Source organism: Melanerpes formicivorus, unplaced genomic scaffold, assembly GCF_026170545.1.
Source record: "Melanerpes formicivorus ecotype bairdi unplaced genomic scaffold, bMelFor1.0.p_v2 SCAF_2, whole genome shotgun sequence".
In the NCBI taxonomy this organism is placed as follows: domain Eukaryota; kingdom Metazoa; phylum Chordata; class Aves; order Piciformes; family Picidae; genus Melanerpes; species Melanerpes formicivorus.
The window spans coordinates 20,996,046-21,013,354 of NW_027142354.1; the positions used below are offsets into that span (position 1 = coordinate 20,996,046).

Here is a 17,309-nt window from a genome sequence, read left to right on the forward strand (position 1 = left end):
CAGAGGTTTCACATGTACAGAGAAAAGAATTCAGAGGCAGTGTTAAGACTTAAGATAAAGTCAGACTGTGAACCAGTGGGAGAGAAAGTGGAGAAATCAAGACCTTAACTGCATTTCTCAACTTCTGCATTCTTAAACTGGATTTCAGTTTAACAGAGGATCACATGGAGCCACTTTGTTTAATCTGACTCCTGTATAGCACAAGTCACAACATTTCACCTATAAATAAATGTGTATGTCATGCCTGGTCTCTTATTTAAATAATAACTGATGTCATAGAAGAAGATAGATCTAGATCTAAAGCTGAAAGTCTAGTTCAGTCTGGGTTGATAAGATATGCCAGTTCTGGGTTTTTTTAACCTTTTTTGCAATTGTTGGTTTTGCTAATCTGGCTTCAAGTTCCTGGTCAGTTAGGTTTCTGATTTCTGGAAGAAACTTTGAGTAATCTGAATTACTGGTATATAAAAGTAGCCTTCATAGCATCTGAACCTAAGAACACAATTTTAATTCATTTAATTAAAATGAAAACATTTTATCCCTGCTGTTCTGACAAGTATGTTGAACCAGAGGAAGATATAACTTGTGCGAGGATCACCTCTATGGTGAACAGCATACCCAGTAGTTAGGCTCAGATCTCTTGAGCCCCAGTTTAGTGATTTAATTCTTAAACACCCCTTCATGAAAGTTTTTCTAACTTAATGAGTAAAATAAGAAGAGTGGACTTTTAATATATGTTGCCTCATATTTGTTCTTCTACAGATCTTAGTCTTGTGGTTCAGGCTGTCATACTCCTACCCTTTCTCTTTGGATGTTTCTTCTTGGTTTAGGAGAAGGAAGACGGAGGTTGTTTTAGTATTTCCCAGCAAACTCAAGTTTTAATTTTTCTAACAATGGATACTCTTAAGTTCAATTAACTTTATATGCTGGAATATTCTTCATTATATATCATTATTCAGTTCTTAGAATTATGTAACTTTGACATGGTCGAAGGCAAAACTAAGACTTTTAGCTTAAAAAGCTCCTGAGTCAACAAAGTCAAAACCCTAATGTGGATCCAGAAATTTAATATGATGGATAGAAGGCAGGGGTGCTTACTTGACAGATGACATACTTAATCCAGTGTCATTTTATTACTATGAGTTTTGCCATTTGACTGTCAACTTTCTGTAACATAAACACCACAACTTTTTCTGTTTCTCATTTCTAGAGTTTACAAGCTCTAATGAATGAGTGCATTGGTCATGTTATTGGAAAACCTCACAGTCCTGTTACAGGTTTGTACCTTGGTAAGGCAGAAGTTACTGGCATTTGTTATGGAGCTTTGCTGCTGTTAAAGTAATTGTACAATGCTAGAAATACTAATAAAAAACATTTTTAAGCTTTTAATGATTGCTGATGTAAAACCATTATTGCCCAACAAAGTGCAAATACATGGTGGTTTTACTTGAAAAATTCAAAAGTGTTACGTACGCTTTCCTCTGATTTTTGTCGCTGAATACCTGTGAAGTCTTTCGGATCTTCTGGAAAAGGATTGTGATTTTGTTTTCTTTAAAGGTTGGGTAATAAGGCAATTATAACTCTAAGAAGGTAGTTGCAGCACCATCTCCTGGAATTTCATTATGGCTGTGCAGATATTTAGACTGCTGATGGATTTTATATACTATTGAGGTACAACAGAATTACACCTGGGGGATTGACAGTAGAGCTGTGGGAAATAGTTCACAGATATGTCATAATGTAAAAATGTATCTTTGGCATAAGAGGTGAAATCAACATGTTTCATTGTTTGGCATAAGAGGCGAAATCAACATGTTTCATTGTTTGTCTTGGGAAAAGGATGTTTCTTCAGCTAGGTTTGCTGAAGTGCTTCTCAGCACTGTTCTGTCTTCCTCCTCCCAAGTCCACTGACTGGTTTAACCTTCAAAATACCATGTCATCTTCTTTTCTGTCTCCTGACGTCCACTTCCTGGACATGGTTGATGGCAGAAGACTTGAAGGCAAAGTAATTTGACTCAGGCAAGAGGAGGTTTTTCAGTATTTCAGGAAAGTTTCAGTTTTGAAATAATTTTAATGAGAAATTACTATAGCCGAGAAACCTTTCACGATGAATGTCTGTCCAATCCTTTGGAAAGAGTCTAAAAGAAATTTTGGAGAAGTTCTGCACTGTGATGGAACCATTGCCATTTTAGATAAATCACTAGCATGGTAATCCCAAAGTACCAAAACACTCATAAATCCTATTGCAGACACAGCAGGTCACACAAACTAAATTGCTTGATGGCTTTTGGCTCAGAGGCACATGAAAGAATGACACAGATGTATGGTACAGACTTGAGTATCAGGCTGAAACTTCAAACAGAAATAAACATAGGCTGTAATCTGGCTGCAGATATTGCAGATACCACTTTCTATCTCATGATCAGGAGAAAAGTAAGATTGCTTAGTTTATTTGTATACCATGCTGAGGGAATGCACTGTGATCTTTACCCCTTTTCCCAAACCTAAGGGTCTAGTTATGTTCCTTTTGCTGCCTGTAGGCATGCTACTGGAGGTCTTCTGGTGTTTTTATCCTGTCTTTTTTGCTTTGTAAAACATCTTGTGTCTGCTCAAGAAGGTTAGGTTCAGTCTTCTGCTGGTGTTCATGTCCAGGACAACAAACATCTGACTCTGGCATATTTTACTTGTCATGATAATGCAAAAAGGGCAGAAACTCAGCCCTTAACCTAGCCTGATTAACCTATCCTAGTGATTAACCTAGCCTGGCAGAAAGTAACGACCCACACTTTGATGGGCAGGTGGCTGTCTTGTGATGGGACTGCCACAATATTGTTCTGGCCAATTAAGGAGGAGTTCAGAGAAAAAAAAGATGCTACAAACTACTCTTATGGCAACTGAATGCTAGGCATGGGGACAGTGATGGCTCGTCTAGGGTTGACCGTGTCCATTTGTACCACTTCCTTGGGGCAGACTGTCATACAGGAGCATTAGTATGGGTAAAACTGTTAAGTGAGTTTTGCTTTCTGTTATTGTCTGAGAAAACTAAATCTGATGCAAAAGGAACACACTAATGCTTTTGCTTTTTAGTCATTATTTAGTTTGTTTAAATTCTTGTGCAATAAGATAGCAAATCTTCTTTAATCTATGAAGTTGAATTATTATAGATTTAGTTTTATAGAAGTAAGAACACATCTTCTAATTGCTAGTTTTTTAATTCTCTGTAGAGGTTTCATTATTTTTTAGATGAGTTACATGATACAATAATAGGAGTAATGTGGACACATATAATTGATTTATTTAAAATGAGAATAATTTGGATTTTTCTTAGAGGGTGAGAAACCATGTGCCAGGTCCCAGTTCATTCTTTAAAATGGGAACTCTTAAAATTTTGTTGTGAAATGGACATAACAATTTTGTCTTGGAAGGGCCCTAACAGGGATTTTTTTGACATTTGAGTAAATCTGTTACGTTTTTTGTGTTTGCAGCTATTCATCGAAACAGTCCCCGCCCTGTAAAAGTACCTCGGTGCCATAGTGACCCACCCAATCCACATCTTATCATCCCCACACCTGAAGGCTTCAGGTATTGAAGATTAGTACAAAGTTCAAAACTGTCTTATCCTCTCTTGGCTATGCTGATCAATAAGTGGAACAATTTTCCTTTCATGTTGAAGGCAAATCAGTTAGAAAGAAAAAAATCATGTTAGTGATCTGCTTTTTTCAGTGTGCTTTTAAGGACAATATAGTTTCTTTTCTTGCAGTTCTTTTTCTCTTCTTTCCCCTCCCCTGCCCCCTCTTCATTTTACAGTTTGTATTGGTGCCTGCTGTCTCCCTGTGAAATCATTCTTATCCCTTTAGCCTTTTCTTAAAACAGCGTTTCAGTGTATTGAGCTTTTAGTCAGTGAAAACTGCTGATTGACAAGACTTCCCCACTTGCAATGTCTACGTACATGCCTGTGGCAGTGCTTTCTCTAGTTTGGCATACACGAGACTTGCAAAGGTAACATTCTGGAATATGGTGGCATTTCTGCATCATTACCAACCTGCTGTGAAGAAGTGTAAAGCAGTGGATAGTTTCACATCCCTTTGAAAGAACTGACGTGAGCATTAATGCAAAAATAGTTTTTACCAATATCAAAATAAACTTTGCCATGCCTGTTTCTGAGCAGTGGCACTTACTTTTCAAGGAAGTCAGCACAGTGCCAAATTCTGTGGTTGACATTTTTTTAATAGTTGCTTAGCTGCTGGCAGAAACTAATACTACTCTAAAGATTTGGAGAGCTTTTTGTAGGTTGTTGTTATTGTTGTTGTACATACTGACAGCCTCCGATGCACCTGAGACACAGAATTTGTCCACATCACAGTCTTTAGGTACTTGACGAACTTCTAAAATCAGGCCGCACTGTGCACACTAAAAGTTTTATTTTTTGAAATAAAATTTCACCTCCATAGTTTAATACAAAAAAAAAAAAAAAAAAAGGATAAAAAAATGTGTTTCTTCAAGTTTTTCTTCTTGCCACAGCACACGGAGTGTCCCATGTGATGCACGGAACCATTGCAGCATTGCTGTCAGTCGCCCCGCTCCCGTTGGTAGCGACTCAGCTCAACCCAAACCTGTCAGCAGTGCAAATGATACCAGGTAGCTCCACTCCATGACATAGCACCCTCATTCTACTTAAATCCACCCATATAACTGTTTCTACATAATTGTATCCTAGTAGATCATTTGCACTTTCCATCCCATCATGTCTTCCACTGGTCAAAGGGGAAGACTGTTCCATGTTTGACATAAGCAAAATCTAATGCCTTAGAAATAGCTGATAAGACCACTTTCAGATTTAAAATGTCTGAATAATATGGTAGTTGAAGCATGCAATTCTGACATAGATTACAAATTTCCTCAGTAAAAATATCCATGAAATTAACACATGCCAGTTAGTTCATCAGTATAACTCTACTAAATAATTAGTATTGGTAACTAACACTTTGTAGCAAGATAAATAAAACATGCAAATAAGCCCAGGAAAATATACAGCTATCCATATATGTATAGATAGATATTTCTTACCTTAGCTAACAGTTTTGGTGTTCATATTGTCTGCCATAAATAATTTGGAAATACTACATAGTAACAAACAGAATTAAACAGATAAGATTTCAGGATGGTTGTTTGTTAGTTTTTGTTTGGTTTGGTTTTGTATTTCCCCCCCCCCCTTTTCTTTGTTGCTGCACCTTTGGCTACTTAGGATTGTGCAGAATATACTTAACATGAAAGAAATCATTCTTTATCAGGCTATGTAACAGAAGCCTCTCCTGTATTGGGAGATTGCAGAGGTCATGAATGACTTTTTTTTAATTTGTGTTTTTTTGGGGGGGACCTCTTCATGTCTCTCTTTGCCCCCTGATTTAGCTGTAGATTTCAGACTGTTGGTGTTCCTTTGTCCCATACTACAGTCAGACCACTAACACATCTCCTACCTTCTATGTATTTACTCTTTAAAAAAAACAACTAATTGACTGTGAAAATCCTGCTGCTCACACAATGGTATTATATTAGGATTTATAAATACCTTTTTGGGTTCTTATTTCTACTGCAGAGCACCAAAGCTCTCCTGTGTGAGGGATTGTATGAATGACACGGTCTGACTGTATCACACAGCTGTAGAGAAAGGAAAGAACAGGTAGTGAAGGGACAACAGAGATAGTGGCAGAAGCGAACTTAGGTGTGACTTGATCATGATCTGTTTCTCTTACAAATAATTTTCAGTTGTTAGTCAGCAGCCGTGATCGTTTGTAGATTTGTTACCAGATCCACAGCAGAATCACAGAATCACCAAGGTTGCGAAGAGACCTCAAAGATCAAGTCCAACCTGTCACCACAGACCCCATGACTAAACCATGAAATGTGTATTATGCTGTTAAGAGGGAAGTAAATTGCTACCTAAAGTCTTTCCTGCAAGGTCTTTTCACATTATTGTATTGATAAGATAGCACTGACACTACAGTAGCCACTAGGTGAACAGCTTCTGAGTCTGAGCCTGTTGTGTTGTTTGGTTTTTTTTTTGGTTGAAAACCCATCCTGAATTTTTGCTACTCAAAGTACACATATTTATTATATATCTTCCATGCTTCTGTTTTAAGGCTCCTGTAGAAAAAGACATAGTAGGCGTGAACTTGTGGCACTCTGCACTTGAAAACCACTTTTCAAGTTAGTAACATTGTAGAGAATTTCCACTGAGAGGTTCTAGCAACTTTATTAGCTGACAGGGTGATGGCTAATTAGTAATTATGGTTCTGAAAATGCAGAACTTGTTTACTTGATGACTAGTCTTTACACAGCATAGGAAAGAAAATGTTTTTTTCTGGAGTATGTGTGGCATTTTGAGCCAAGGCATATTCTTTAAATTAATTAATTTTTCAAGAAGAAGGTAGGAGGGATGTTGCTAATACTTGTAGGCTTTGTTGTGATTTTATACCACTCAATGAAACTGTCACATTCGTAGTTTGACGCACTTACATACAGTGGTGTGGTCTTTCAGTGTTTTTTGTATGTGTCCCCTACACAAATGTTGATCAGAGTGTGAAGGTTCACATTTTGACAGGTCCTTCTAATTCAAGAAGATAGTTATTAGGAAGAAAAGAAAGGAGAATTGTGTTTACTGTTTGCAGTCAAATGAGTAATACTTTCATGGACTGTAACATGGAAGTTGATGTGAATGCAGCATTTCAGTCAAATTACCTAGGCCTGTTTCTAAGGAGTTGTATTTTCTTAGAGTAGCATTGTTTAACCCTCTGCTTTACCTAGGAAGAATTTGAATAAAGTCTACTAGAGACAGAATTTTGGAAGCTTTGGGGTTTTATTTGGGGGAAGGCAAAATAGCACAACATAATATATTAATAACAACTTTCTGGTTTTAGTATAGTTAAAAGAAAACTTCCAACTCTAGCACATTGTAGTCTTAATTATGAGCTCCATTTGTGCCTCAAAAGAGAAATGGAATCTGTTGGATCAAGAAAGTGGTTTGTGGTTTTGTCTGCAAGGAGGGTGGGGTCCGAAACTCTTTAAGTATTTATGACATGACTGTAGGCATTGAATGTCTAAAAACCCCTTGACTATAGGAACTTGCTCAATCAGTTGTACTAGGCAGTGCATAGTGCACAAATGCCACCATAGCTCTATGCAAGTTTCTCTTTTTAAAAGAAAAGTGATTAAAAAACCCATCAGCTTCATGTAGCTAGCAAGTAAATTCCAAAACAGCAATACTTGGTTATGTTGAGCTTTCTGATGGTTATACATTTACACTACATTCATACTAATGACCTTTACAATGTTTAATTTCTGACCTAACTAGGGTTATTACTCATCATTTTTTATTTATCCAGGACTGGAGGAGAAATGTGCAAGTCATCTTCTTTTCTGCTTCATTTATTTGCCTAATAACGTGCACACAATCTTTCTGGACACAAACAGTAAAAAATCTGGGTGGCTAAGATGAATCTGAAATGGATTTTAGAGGTCAGCATTCAAAGCTATGATACTTAAGGTTCTCCACTCAGCTACTGCCTCATTTCAGAGGTGGTTTAGCTTTGCTTGTTTTTTAAGCTCTTTGTGAATCTGGAATTGTCGCTCTGTGTGTGTTTAGAATAACCTCAGCCCTCTTGCTCATTAAGACCTCAGCTTCCTGAAGACTACTGAGGATTTTCAGTTGTTCAGTTTCAGTTCCTCCTCAAACTTGAAAGATCTAGTTCAGAGTATTAGGGAGTGCAAAGCAAAGATTGTATTGAGAACACAATTGAAATTCATGTGAAAATTCTTTTAGTGGAAAAAATAGCTTAGAAAGGGTTTTCAGTTTCCTTCTTGGCATCAGTTTTTCTTTCATGTTACTTTCATGATTCATGGTCTAGGCTTCAGAGATTCTTTCTTTTTAAAACTGCAGTTAAATTGTCACTAGGAGTTATTTAGTGCAATGCTAAGCTAATTAGTATAATGGCTCTTTTTAACAGGGGTTCCAGTGTCCCAGAAAATGATCGATTGGCTTCGATAGCAGCTGAGTTGCAGTTCAGATCCCTTAGTCGACACTCCAGCCCCACTGAAGAGCGAGAAGGTGATTGTCACAGTAACAGATTGTGACCTGGATGTGCAGATGATTTATGTCATGAACATACTTCTCTCTTTCTGGTTCTTACCCTTTTCATTTTTATTACTCATCTTTTCCCATTCAGAAATCTTAGGTTTTTAAATTTAGACTTATATTGTCAGAGTGAGTTGTTCTATTTTCAGACATACTCACTGTTTTCTGGCCTTTCATATTGCTTCTGAGTTTTACCTGAAGGAATTCACTGGTATCGTACTGTCACAATGTTCAAAATGGAAATGAGTAACATGATTACTGAATTATATACCCCATTTCAAAGTAAGATTCTAAGTTAATGAAGTACAAACTGGACCTGTCAGGACAGTGAGGAGTTTTCTAGCTGGTTCTTTAACTATTGCTGCAGTATTCATCTTGCAAATACTTGCTGTTATTTTGAGTCCTGGAAGCAGGGGCAGGGTGTTTATCATGATGTGCTGATTAGGGCACTTTCAGGTTTCCCCAGCCTCTGTATATGTGGTATTTATGACAACACATACAGAATCACAGAATTGCCAGGACTGGAAAAGACTTTTAATATCACCCACTTGAATCACTAGCCTAACACTGAAAAGTCCACAACTAAACCATATCCCCATATCCAGTGATGGGGACTCCACCACTGCCCTGGGCAAGCCATTCCAGTGCCTGATAACCCTTTCAGTGAAGAAATTCTAATACCCAGCCTCCCAACCTATAGTTCCCTTGGCGCGACTTGAGGCCATTTCCTCTTGTTTTGTCACTTGCTACTTGGTTGAACAGACCAACTCCCACCTCTCTACAACCTCCTTTTAGGTAGTTGTAGAGAGTGGTAAGGTCTCCCCTCAGTCTGCTTTTCTCTGTGCTAAACAACCCCAGTTCCCTCAGCTGCTCCTCATAAGACTTGTTCTCTAGACCTTTTACCAGCTTTATTGCCCTTCCTTGGGCATGCACCAGCACCTCAATGTCCTTCTTGTAGTGAGGGGCCCAAAACTAACACAGTACTGGAGATGCAGCCTCACCAGTGCTGACTACAGAGGTAAAATTACTTCCCTGGTCCTACAGGCCAGGATACCATTGGCTTTCTTGGCCATCTGAGCACACTTCTGGCTCATGTTCATATGGCTATCAATCAACACCTCTAAGTCCCTCTCTGCTGAGCAGCTTTCCAGCCACTCCTCCACAAGCCTGTAGTGCTGCTGGGGTTGTTGTGGTGAAAATGCAGAACCTGGCATTTAGCCTTATTGAAATGCATACAGTGCCCATCAGGTAAGTCTGACAAGATCCCTCTGCAGAGCCTCCCTGTCCTCAAGCAGAGCAACACTTCCACCTATGGCATTGTATGCAAACTTACTAAGGGTGTACTTAGTCCCCTTGATCAGATCACTGATAAATATGTTTAACACCCTGGCTGCAATACTGAGCCCTGGGGACATAACCTGTAACCAACTGCCAACTGGATTTATCTCCATGCACCGCCAGTCTTTGGGCCTGGCCATCCAGACAGATTTTTTTACACAGTAAAGTGTACATCCAGCCAGGCCATGAGCAGCCAGTTTCTCCAGGAGAGTGCTGTGGCAAATGGTGTCAAAGGCTTTACAAAAGTCCAGGCAGATGACATCCATAGCTTTTCGCTCATCCACTAAGACAACAACCATGTTGTAGGAGTAGATCATCAGTCAGGATCTGCCTTTCATAAACTCTAATTGGGCTTGATCATCTGGTTGTTCTATATGTGCTGCATGATGGTACTCAGGATGATCTGTTACAACAGCTTCCCCAGCACCAAAATTAAACTGACAGGTCTGTAATTTCCTAGCTCCTCCTTCTGGCTCTTCTTATAGATGGGTATCTCACTGTCTAACTTCCAGTCTGCTGGCACCTCCCTGATCAGCCATGGCTGCTGAAAAAATATGGAAAGTGGCTGGGTGAGCAACTCTGTTAGCTCTCTCAGAATTCTTGGGTGGATTACATCCAGTCCCATACACTTGCATATGTCTAAGTGGAGCAGCAGGTTACTAACTATCTGCTCTTGGATCAGGGGGGTATTCATTCTGCTCCCCATCCCTATCTTCCCGTTCAGGAGGCTGGGTATTCAGTGAATCCCTGGTCTTACTATTAGAGACTGAAGCAAAGAAGGTATTGAGTACCTCAGCCTTTTCTTCATCCTTGACATCTATGTTCCCCCCTGCAGGCAACAAAGTACAGAGACTCTCCTTACGTCTCCTTTTGTTACTAATACATTTGCAGAAGGATTTCCTTTTCTCTTTCACAGCTGAAGCCAAAGTAATTTCCAGCTGGGCTTTGCCCCTTCTAATTTTCTTACTGCATAGCCTCATGAGAATTTTGTAGTCCTACTTACCTTAAAACATGGATTGTTAAGATCCTGTGTTTTCTGCAAAGTAAAACAAAGCACTGAACCCCAATAGAAGTAGAGTTGATATTGTGGTTATTCTGCAAGATTAAGTGAAAATGTATGCTGAGTGGGGGGAGGGTTGTTTTTTCCCCCTCTTATTTTCCCCCTCTTATTTTTTTAAAGCGGATCACAGGATATTAGGGGTTGGAAGGGACCTCTGGAGATACGCAGGTCCAACCTCCTGTCAGAGCAGGACCATATAATCTCGAGCAGGTTGCACAGGAATGCATCCAGACGGATCTTGAGAGTCTCCAGAGAAGGAAAGTCCACAATCTCTCTGGGCAGCCTGTTCTAGTGCCCTGTGACCCTTACAGTAAAGAAGTTCTTCCTCATGTTGAGGTGGAACTTCCCATGCTGTAGTTTACATCCACTGCCCCTTGTCCTATAACAGGGTGCAAGTTAAAAGAAGCTGTCCCTTCCTTTCTGGCACCCAGCCCTCAGATATTTATATACATTTATTAGATGTTGAAAGTATTTTCTTTCTCATGCTTATTCCCTTTTCTGTGTATCTGTATGAATGGGAAACTGGCTTGGGTTAGAGTGAATACAGTTATTTTTCTAAGGAATTGTAGAAGATTGTTTTCCTGCAGCTTTGTTATTTATTTGATTATGCATGCCCTGACTTGAAGAGCTTCCCTGCGGAAGGGAGATCTCTGTTCCTGTATACATTAAATCCTCTTGTAGCTGGCTTTCATAATTTGTTTACTGAAGATAAGCGATTGTTGAACTCAAGAGGACACGAGATATGGTTGCCTCTTATACTCTTAAGGTGTATTAGTTCTGATATGTAAGATCATCTTCTGCTGAATGTAGTGGCATAATCCTTAGTATGAGATAAAGCCACTTCTCTGCTCACAGTATCATTTCTTTAGAGCCATCGTATCCAAAGGGAGATTCAAGTGGCTCGTCCCGGCGGAGTTGGGAGCTCAGAACGTTAATCAACCAGACCAAAGGTAAGTGTTTGGGAGTAACCACAATGTCATGTCTGCTAAACTAATACTGTAACAAAAGGTTGAATCTTAATGCTGATTGTGAAGAGGTTTTCACAGCTTTGCACATAAGTAGGGTTAATAAAAAGTCCTGACTGTAGATAGAGGATACTGCTGAAATTACAAGGTGTACTTCTTGAAGTAGGAATAATTAAACTTCATAATCAAAGAATGGTAGGGGCTGGAAGGTTCCTCTGGGGATATGTAGTCCAACTCAGGTTTGCCTACATCAGTTTGCATAGAAATGCCTCCACTACCTCTCTGGGCAGCCTGTTGCAGTGCTCAAGTCACCCTCAAAATAAAGAAGAGCCTCTTTAAGTTCAAGGGAAGCCTCCTATGTTCTAGTTTGTACCCACTGCCCCTTGTGCTGTCAGTGGCCACCACTGAGAAGAGCCCAGCCCCATCCTTGATGACTTCCACCCTTCAGATGTTTGTATGCATTGCAGATTCCCTCTCAGTCTTCTCTTTTTCCAGGCCATGAGTCTCATGTGTCTCTCCTTGTAAGAGAGATGCTCCAGTGTTCCAACCATACTAATGGCCCTCTGTTGTACTTTCTCCAGCAATTCCCTGTCCTTCTTGAAATGGGGAGCCCAGAACTGGACACAATACTCCAGGTGCAACCTTTCTGTACTGGAGTAGAGGGGAAGAAGAACCTCCCTTCACCTGCTGACCACACTCTTACTACACCCCAGAATACCATTGGCCTTTTTGGCCACGAAAGCACATTGCTGGCTCGTGGTGAATTTGTCCATCAGCACTCCCAGGTCCCTCCCCACCAAGGTGCTTTACAGCAGGTTAACCCCTAACCTGTACTGATGCATGGGGTTATTCCTCCCTAGGTAAAGGACTCTACACTTGCTCTTGCTGATCTTTTCAGGTTTTGAAAGATACTAGCAGTGCTCTACAAAATGAGCACATTTATTACTATAGGAATTGCAGAAGTTTACTGTTCTTGTTCAGTGCCCAGTTGTGAATTGGAAGTAGGAATCAGTTCCTCACTTCCTTTGATCTCTCCCAAGCATGGGATTTTCTTATTTTGGGTATCTTAACAGTGTGTGATACTACAGGTTCCCAAATTCAGAGTTATTATGGGGCCCCTTCCTCCCTGTCCTGCTGCTTATTGTCATGAAACTCAAAGTCACTTGATTACTTTTGAGAGTCCTGTATTGTGCGGGTAGATAGAGATGCCTTGCTTGCATGTATTCTGGCAGGGTGGAACCTCGCAAAACATGAGAAAAAAATTCCATCACATCAAAACTGGCCTCGCTCTATGGCTCAGGACACAGGAAGAATAGCAACTATTTTGTCTAATCTCTAAAAGGCTTATTTTTTTGTTCAGTGTATAAGCACTGAAGGAATTGAATTTGTTTGAACTTAAAACGCAGAATGAGGGAACACGTACATTTCTAAAAGACTGCTGCAATGGAAACTGTTTTTACTGTCTGCTGTGAATAAGACAAAGATTTTGGATTACAGCAAGGCAGATTTAGTGTAGATTAAGTGAGATGAATGATAGGTTGGTAGTAGAATACATCATTTAGGAGTATCACTGTCTCCCATCTCTTGGAGGTGGTTAGAAATTGTTTATAGACTGCTGTCTGTCAACAGTGACAGATGTGTAATTTTTGAGCCTTACAAAGAAGGGATAAATTAAAGTCACACTTACATTTCTTATGGCCTCACTCACTAGGATTCTGTTCATGATAAGACTTGAAACCTGGAGCAATCTAATACCTCTGAATCTTCAAGGTAACAAATGCTGCAAGTTGCACAAGTAAACCTCACCCGTCCTTCGTTCCTTGGTGCTCTCAGTGACCCTAATGTATTTCCACTCTCTATCAGTGGTTAGCTACAGGCCAAATGCAGATAAGTGTGTTGCATTTTATACATTTACTTTCCTTATCTTACCCAAGAGATAGTTAGATGAGTACCAGTCTTTTCCTTTTACTTAAGTTTCATATGTGATTGGTAAGGGATGGTTTCCTATATCATTGCTAAATGTTTTACACTTTTCCTGCATCTTCAATTAGACTCCAAAACCAGTTGTCTTCTAACTCAGGGAGTTTCGTGAGATATTAAAACATGACAATATATAAACACAGTGAGTATTTCTCAACCAAGGAAATTGTTTATCACTCTTTTTAGACACTGCTTCCAAGCAAGCACCGATTGAAGCTGTTCAAAAGTCTGTTCAGTTGTTTGAAGAAAGGAGGTACAGAGAAATGAGGAGAAAGAACATCATTGGCCAAGTTTGTGACACACCGAAATCTTATGATAATGTCATGCATGTAGGTCTGAGAAAAGTGACTTTCAAGTGGCAGAGAGGAAACAAAATTGGTACGTTCATTATACCTTCATTTATCAGGCTGAAATACCAAACTTAGGTGTTTTGAAGGAAATCTAAGACCATCTTTTGAAATCTTTAGTCTCAGCTTTACTGGATCAGAATGTTAACACACAAAGCTGCAGCTAGAATTTCCTTTCTGTAGAACTTCAGTGAAGTTTTCACTGGTCAAATAACAAGAAACACAGGAGGATTTGATTAAGGCAATTACCTAGGTATGATCTGCAATTCCTGCATGTGTTTAACCCATAAAATGTTTGAGTTCTGCTTTTGGAAGAGCCAGAAACACAAATGGAAATGAACACAAACTTGGGAATTTATTTTATTTCCCTGTATTGTTGTGGTTTCTCCCCTTAGGATCATTGCTTCCTGTCTGGTTTAGGATTTGTGGGAAAAATCCTCATATTAGTAAGTTTTCTTCCAGGTCAGCCTGTAAATGTAAATGTTTTTACTTTTAATCAGCTTGAATTCAGGACTACGAATGTAGTATTAGCTGTTACAGGTTAAAAACTACTTGAAATTTTAAATGAAAATAAAGGTAAATAATCTTGACATGCTCAATTTTCACTTACAATTTCTTACTGCAGTTAGGTACATGTTACTTATTGAATGCAGTATAACTGATTTTTCTTACTTTGATCTTAATTTCAGGTGAAGGCCAGTATGGGAAGGTCTATACCTGTATCAGTGTTGACACTGGAGAGCTGATGGCAATGAAGGAGGTGAGTACACTGTGTTCAAGATTCACTACTGCTGCCTTTGGCATTTAATTTTTTTTTTCAAACCAAACATGCATGACTTGGCAGGCATTAAGGTTTTCTGAACACTCTTGTTACCTAACTGGGAAGGGATGGGAGGACAATTGTCTCTTCGTGTAGCCACATCTCCTTAAGTTGATTAAACTTTTTCTTTTCAGGTCACAACATTTCAATCTAAATGTATGTAAAATGGATAATCCATGTGTTTTTACTGATCTAATAGGGATGTTGTGAACTTGGTGAATGCTTACTTAATACGTGTGAAATCCCATTAAGAGATCTTAAAGATATTTCAAAAAGAATAGAATAGAATAAACCAGGTTGGAAGAGACCTTCAAGATCATCACGTCCAAGCTATTATCCAACACCACCTAATCAACTAAACCATGGCACCAAGCACCCCATCAAGTCTCCTCCTGAACACCTCCAGTGATGGTGACTCCACCACTTCCCTGGGCAGCCCATTCCAATGGACAATCACTCTCTCTGTGTAGAATTTCTTTCTAACCTCCAGCCTAGACCTCCCCGGCACAGCTTGAGACTGTGTCCTCTTGTTCTGGTGCTGGTTGCCTGGGATTCCTGAGTCATGAAGAAAGTACACAAATTTAATTTCTTTGCAGTATTTATTTTCACATTTTATTCCTCTTTTTTTCATTCCTTAGAGAAAAATATAGGAAGTGTCACATCAGATGCTTTCCAGCTTTTTCTGTAGTTTAGGCTGAATCACAAAACTGTTGACTAAGCTGGTGGGTACAGAGTATTTAATTTTCAGGATAGTTTTTCACCCAGTCAGTAGCACACTGTTTCTGGAATTCAGATTTGCTTTTTAGATGCAGGTGCTTTTTGCAGATTAGTATGTATGTGCCCTTGAGCAGAAGTTCAGGTAACTTAAATGGACTTTGTTTGACAGACACTTCACTAGGAGGCTAAATACACAATATGCTGCTGTTTTCTTTAGTATGTTTAACTTCCAGAATTACTTCACCAAGCAAATTCGCAGCCCCCTCATTGTGGGCTCACGTGCAGACTGTTTACAACTTCCAAATAAAAGGCTTTTCTGGATTTCCTTAAGAGCACTCTGGAAGATTTTTGTTTTGTTTTGTTTTAAATTTTTAAACTTTTTCATTACCCATGCCCCCTGAGATTACGGCAGACTTGATTGTCAGACTTCCTTCAGACCTAACTCCAGTGTTGTAAAAGCTCTGCAAATTATAGCTGGCAAGTTCTGCTACAAATACATAGTATTGCATCTTTGAAGTGGTAGGAAGCAGGTGGGAAAGGGGGATTGGATGCACCCTCAGTAAGATTACAGATGACACTAAGCTAGGAGGGAAGAGTCGATCCACTTGAGGGTAGGAAGGTTCTACAGGAGGATCTCGACACGCCAAATGGATGGAACGAGGGCAGTTATATGAGATTTAACAAGGACGAGTGCTGGGTCCTGCACTTTGGTCACAATAACCCCATGCTACATGCTTGGGGAAGAGTGGCTGGAAAGCTGCCCAGCAGAGAAAGATGTCGGGGTGCTGGTCGACAGCCAGCTGAAGATTAGCCAGCAGTGTGCTCAGGTGGTCAAGAACTCCCAACAGCATCCTGGCCTGTATGAGGAATAGAGACTAAGACTAGCAGGACCAGAGAAGGGATTGTCACACTGTACTCACCTCTGCTGAGGCCACACCCTGAGTACTGTGTCCATTTTTTGAGCCCTCCCTACAAGAAAGATATTGAGGTCCCAGAGTGGGACAAGAGAAAGAAGGGCAACAGCCCTGGAGAAGAGGTCTTACGAAGACTGGCTGAAGGAACTGAGATTGTTAAGTCTGGAGGCTCTACAACTAACTGAAAGGAGGTTGCAACAAGGTGTCAGTCTCATCTTCTCTAATAAAAGTGATAGAACAAGAGGAAATGGCTTCAGTTTGCACCAAGGGAAGTTTAGATGGGTATTAGAAGAAACTTCTGCCCTGAAAGGGTACTGGAAGCACTGGATAGGCTTCCTACCCACCCTCCACAGCAGAAGTGGTTGAATCCCGATTTCTGGAGGCATTTAAAAGGTGCATGGATGTTGGACTAAGGGACATGTTTTAGCACAAAACTTGGTAGAGTTAGGTAATGGTTGGGCTTGATTTTTAAAAGTCTTTTCCAGTCAAAATGATTCTCTGAATGTGTGATTCTGTGCATTTAAGTAACAGCATTTTGCTCTTTAGAAATCATCCATAAATCGTCACATTTATATGTAATTCTCCAAAAATAGTTTGCTGTTCTTTTTTGGCTGAAGTTAAGTTTGGGGTTGGAGGCACACTGGTTTGGGTCTTTTTGTGTAATGATGCTTTTTAGCTGGTTTTGTGGTTTGAGTTTCAGATGAATTATTCTGGGGCTTGGGGGTTTGTTTGGTTGTTTCCATTACTTCATAATTTGAAATAGCAGCAAAATAATGAAAAATCTTCTTGCAGATAAGATTTCAACCTAATGATCACAAAACCATCAAAGAAACAGCTGATGAACTGAAGATTTTTGAAGGCATCAAACACCCTAATCTTGTTCGCTATTTTGGTGTGGAACTCCATAGGGTAAGAGAACATAAATTATGGTTGGGTTTTTTTGTTTTGTTTTGTTTTTTTCCTAGGGCAGAAAGAACATTTTAAGGAGCTTTGGATCATGGAGATTTTACTTGAGAACATTCTAGTTTAGCTTAGTTGTG

General features: G+C 39.6%; 1 protein-coding gene across 8 annotated transcripts in view; it reads left to right on the forward strand.

Moving 5' to 3' along the window:
* MAP3K4 (mitogen-activated protein kinase kinase kinase 4) overlaps nt 1-17,309 on the forward strand; it is a 73,710-nt gene that overhangs the window by 46,910 nt on the left and 9,491 nt on the right. For 4 of the 8 annotated variants that reach the window (XM_068152790.1, XM_068152808.1, XM_068152843.1 and 1 more), the window contains 8 exons: nt 1,208-1,286; nt 3,483-3,579; nt 4,519-4,635; nt 8,001-8,101; nt 11,396-11,476; nt 13,658-13,849; nt 14,508-14,578; nt 17,062-17,178. In XM_068152790.1, the coding sequence (XP_068008891.1) occupies nt 1,208-1,286; nt 3,483-3,579; nt 4,519-4,635; nt 8,001-8,101; nt 11,396-11,476; nt 13,658-13,849; nt 14,508-14,578; nt 17,062-17,178 (855 nt within the window). The remainder of the gene's footprint in view (nt 1-1,207; nt 1,287-3,482; nt 3,580-4,518; nt 4,636-8,000; nt 8,102-11,395; nt 11,477-13,657; nt 13,850-14,507; nt 14,579-17,061; nt 17,179-17,309) is intronic. The other 4 variants (XM_068152801.1, XM_068152834.1, XM_068152816.1 and 1 more) reach the window with 4 other exon arrangements.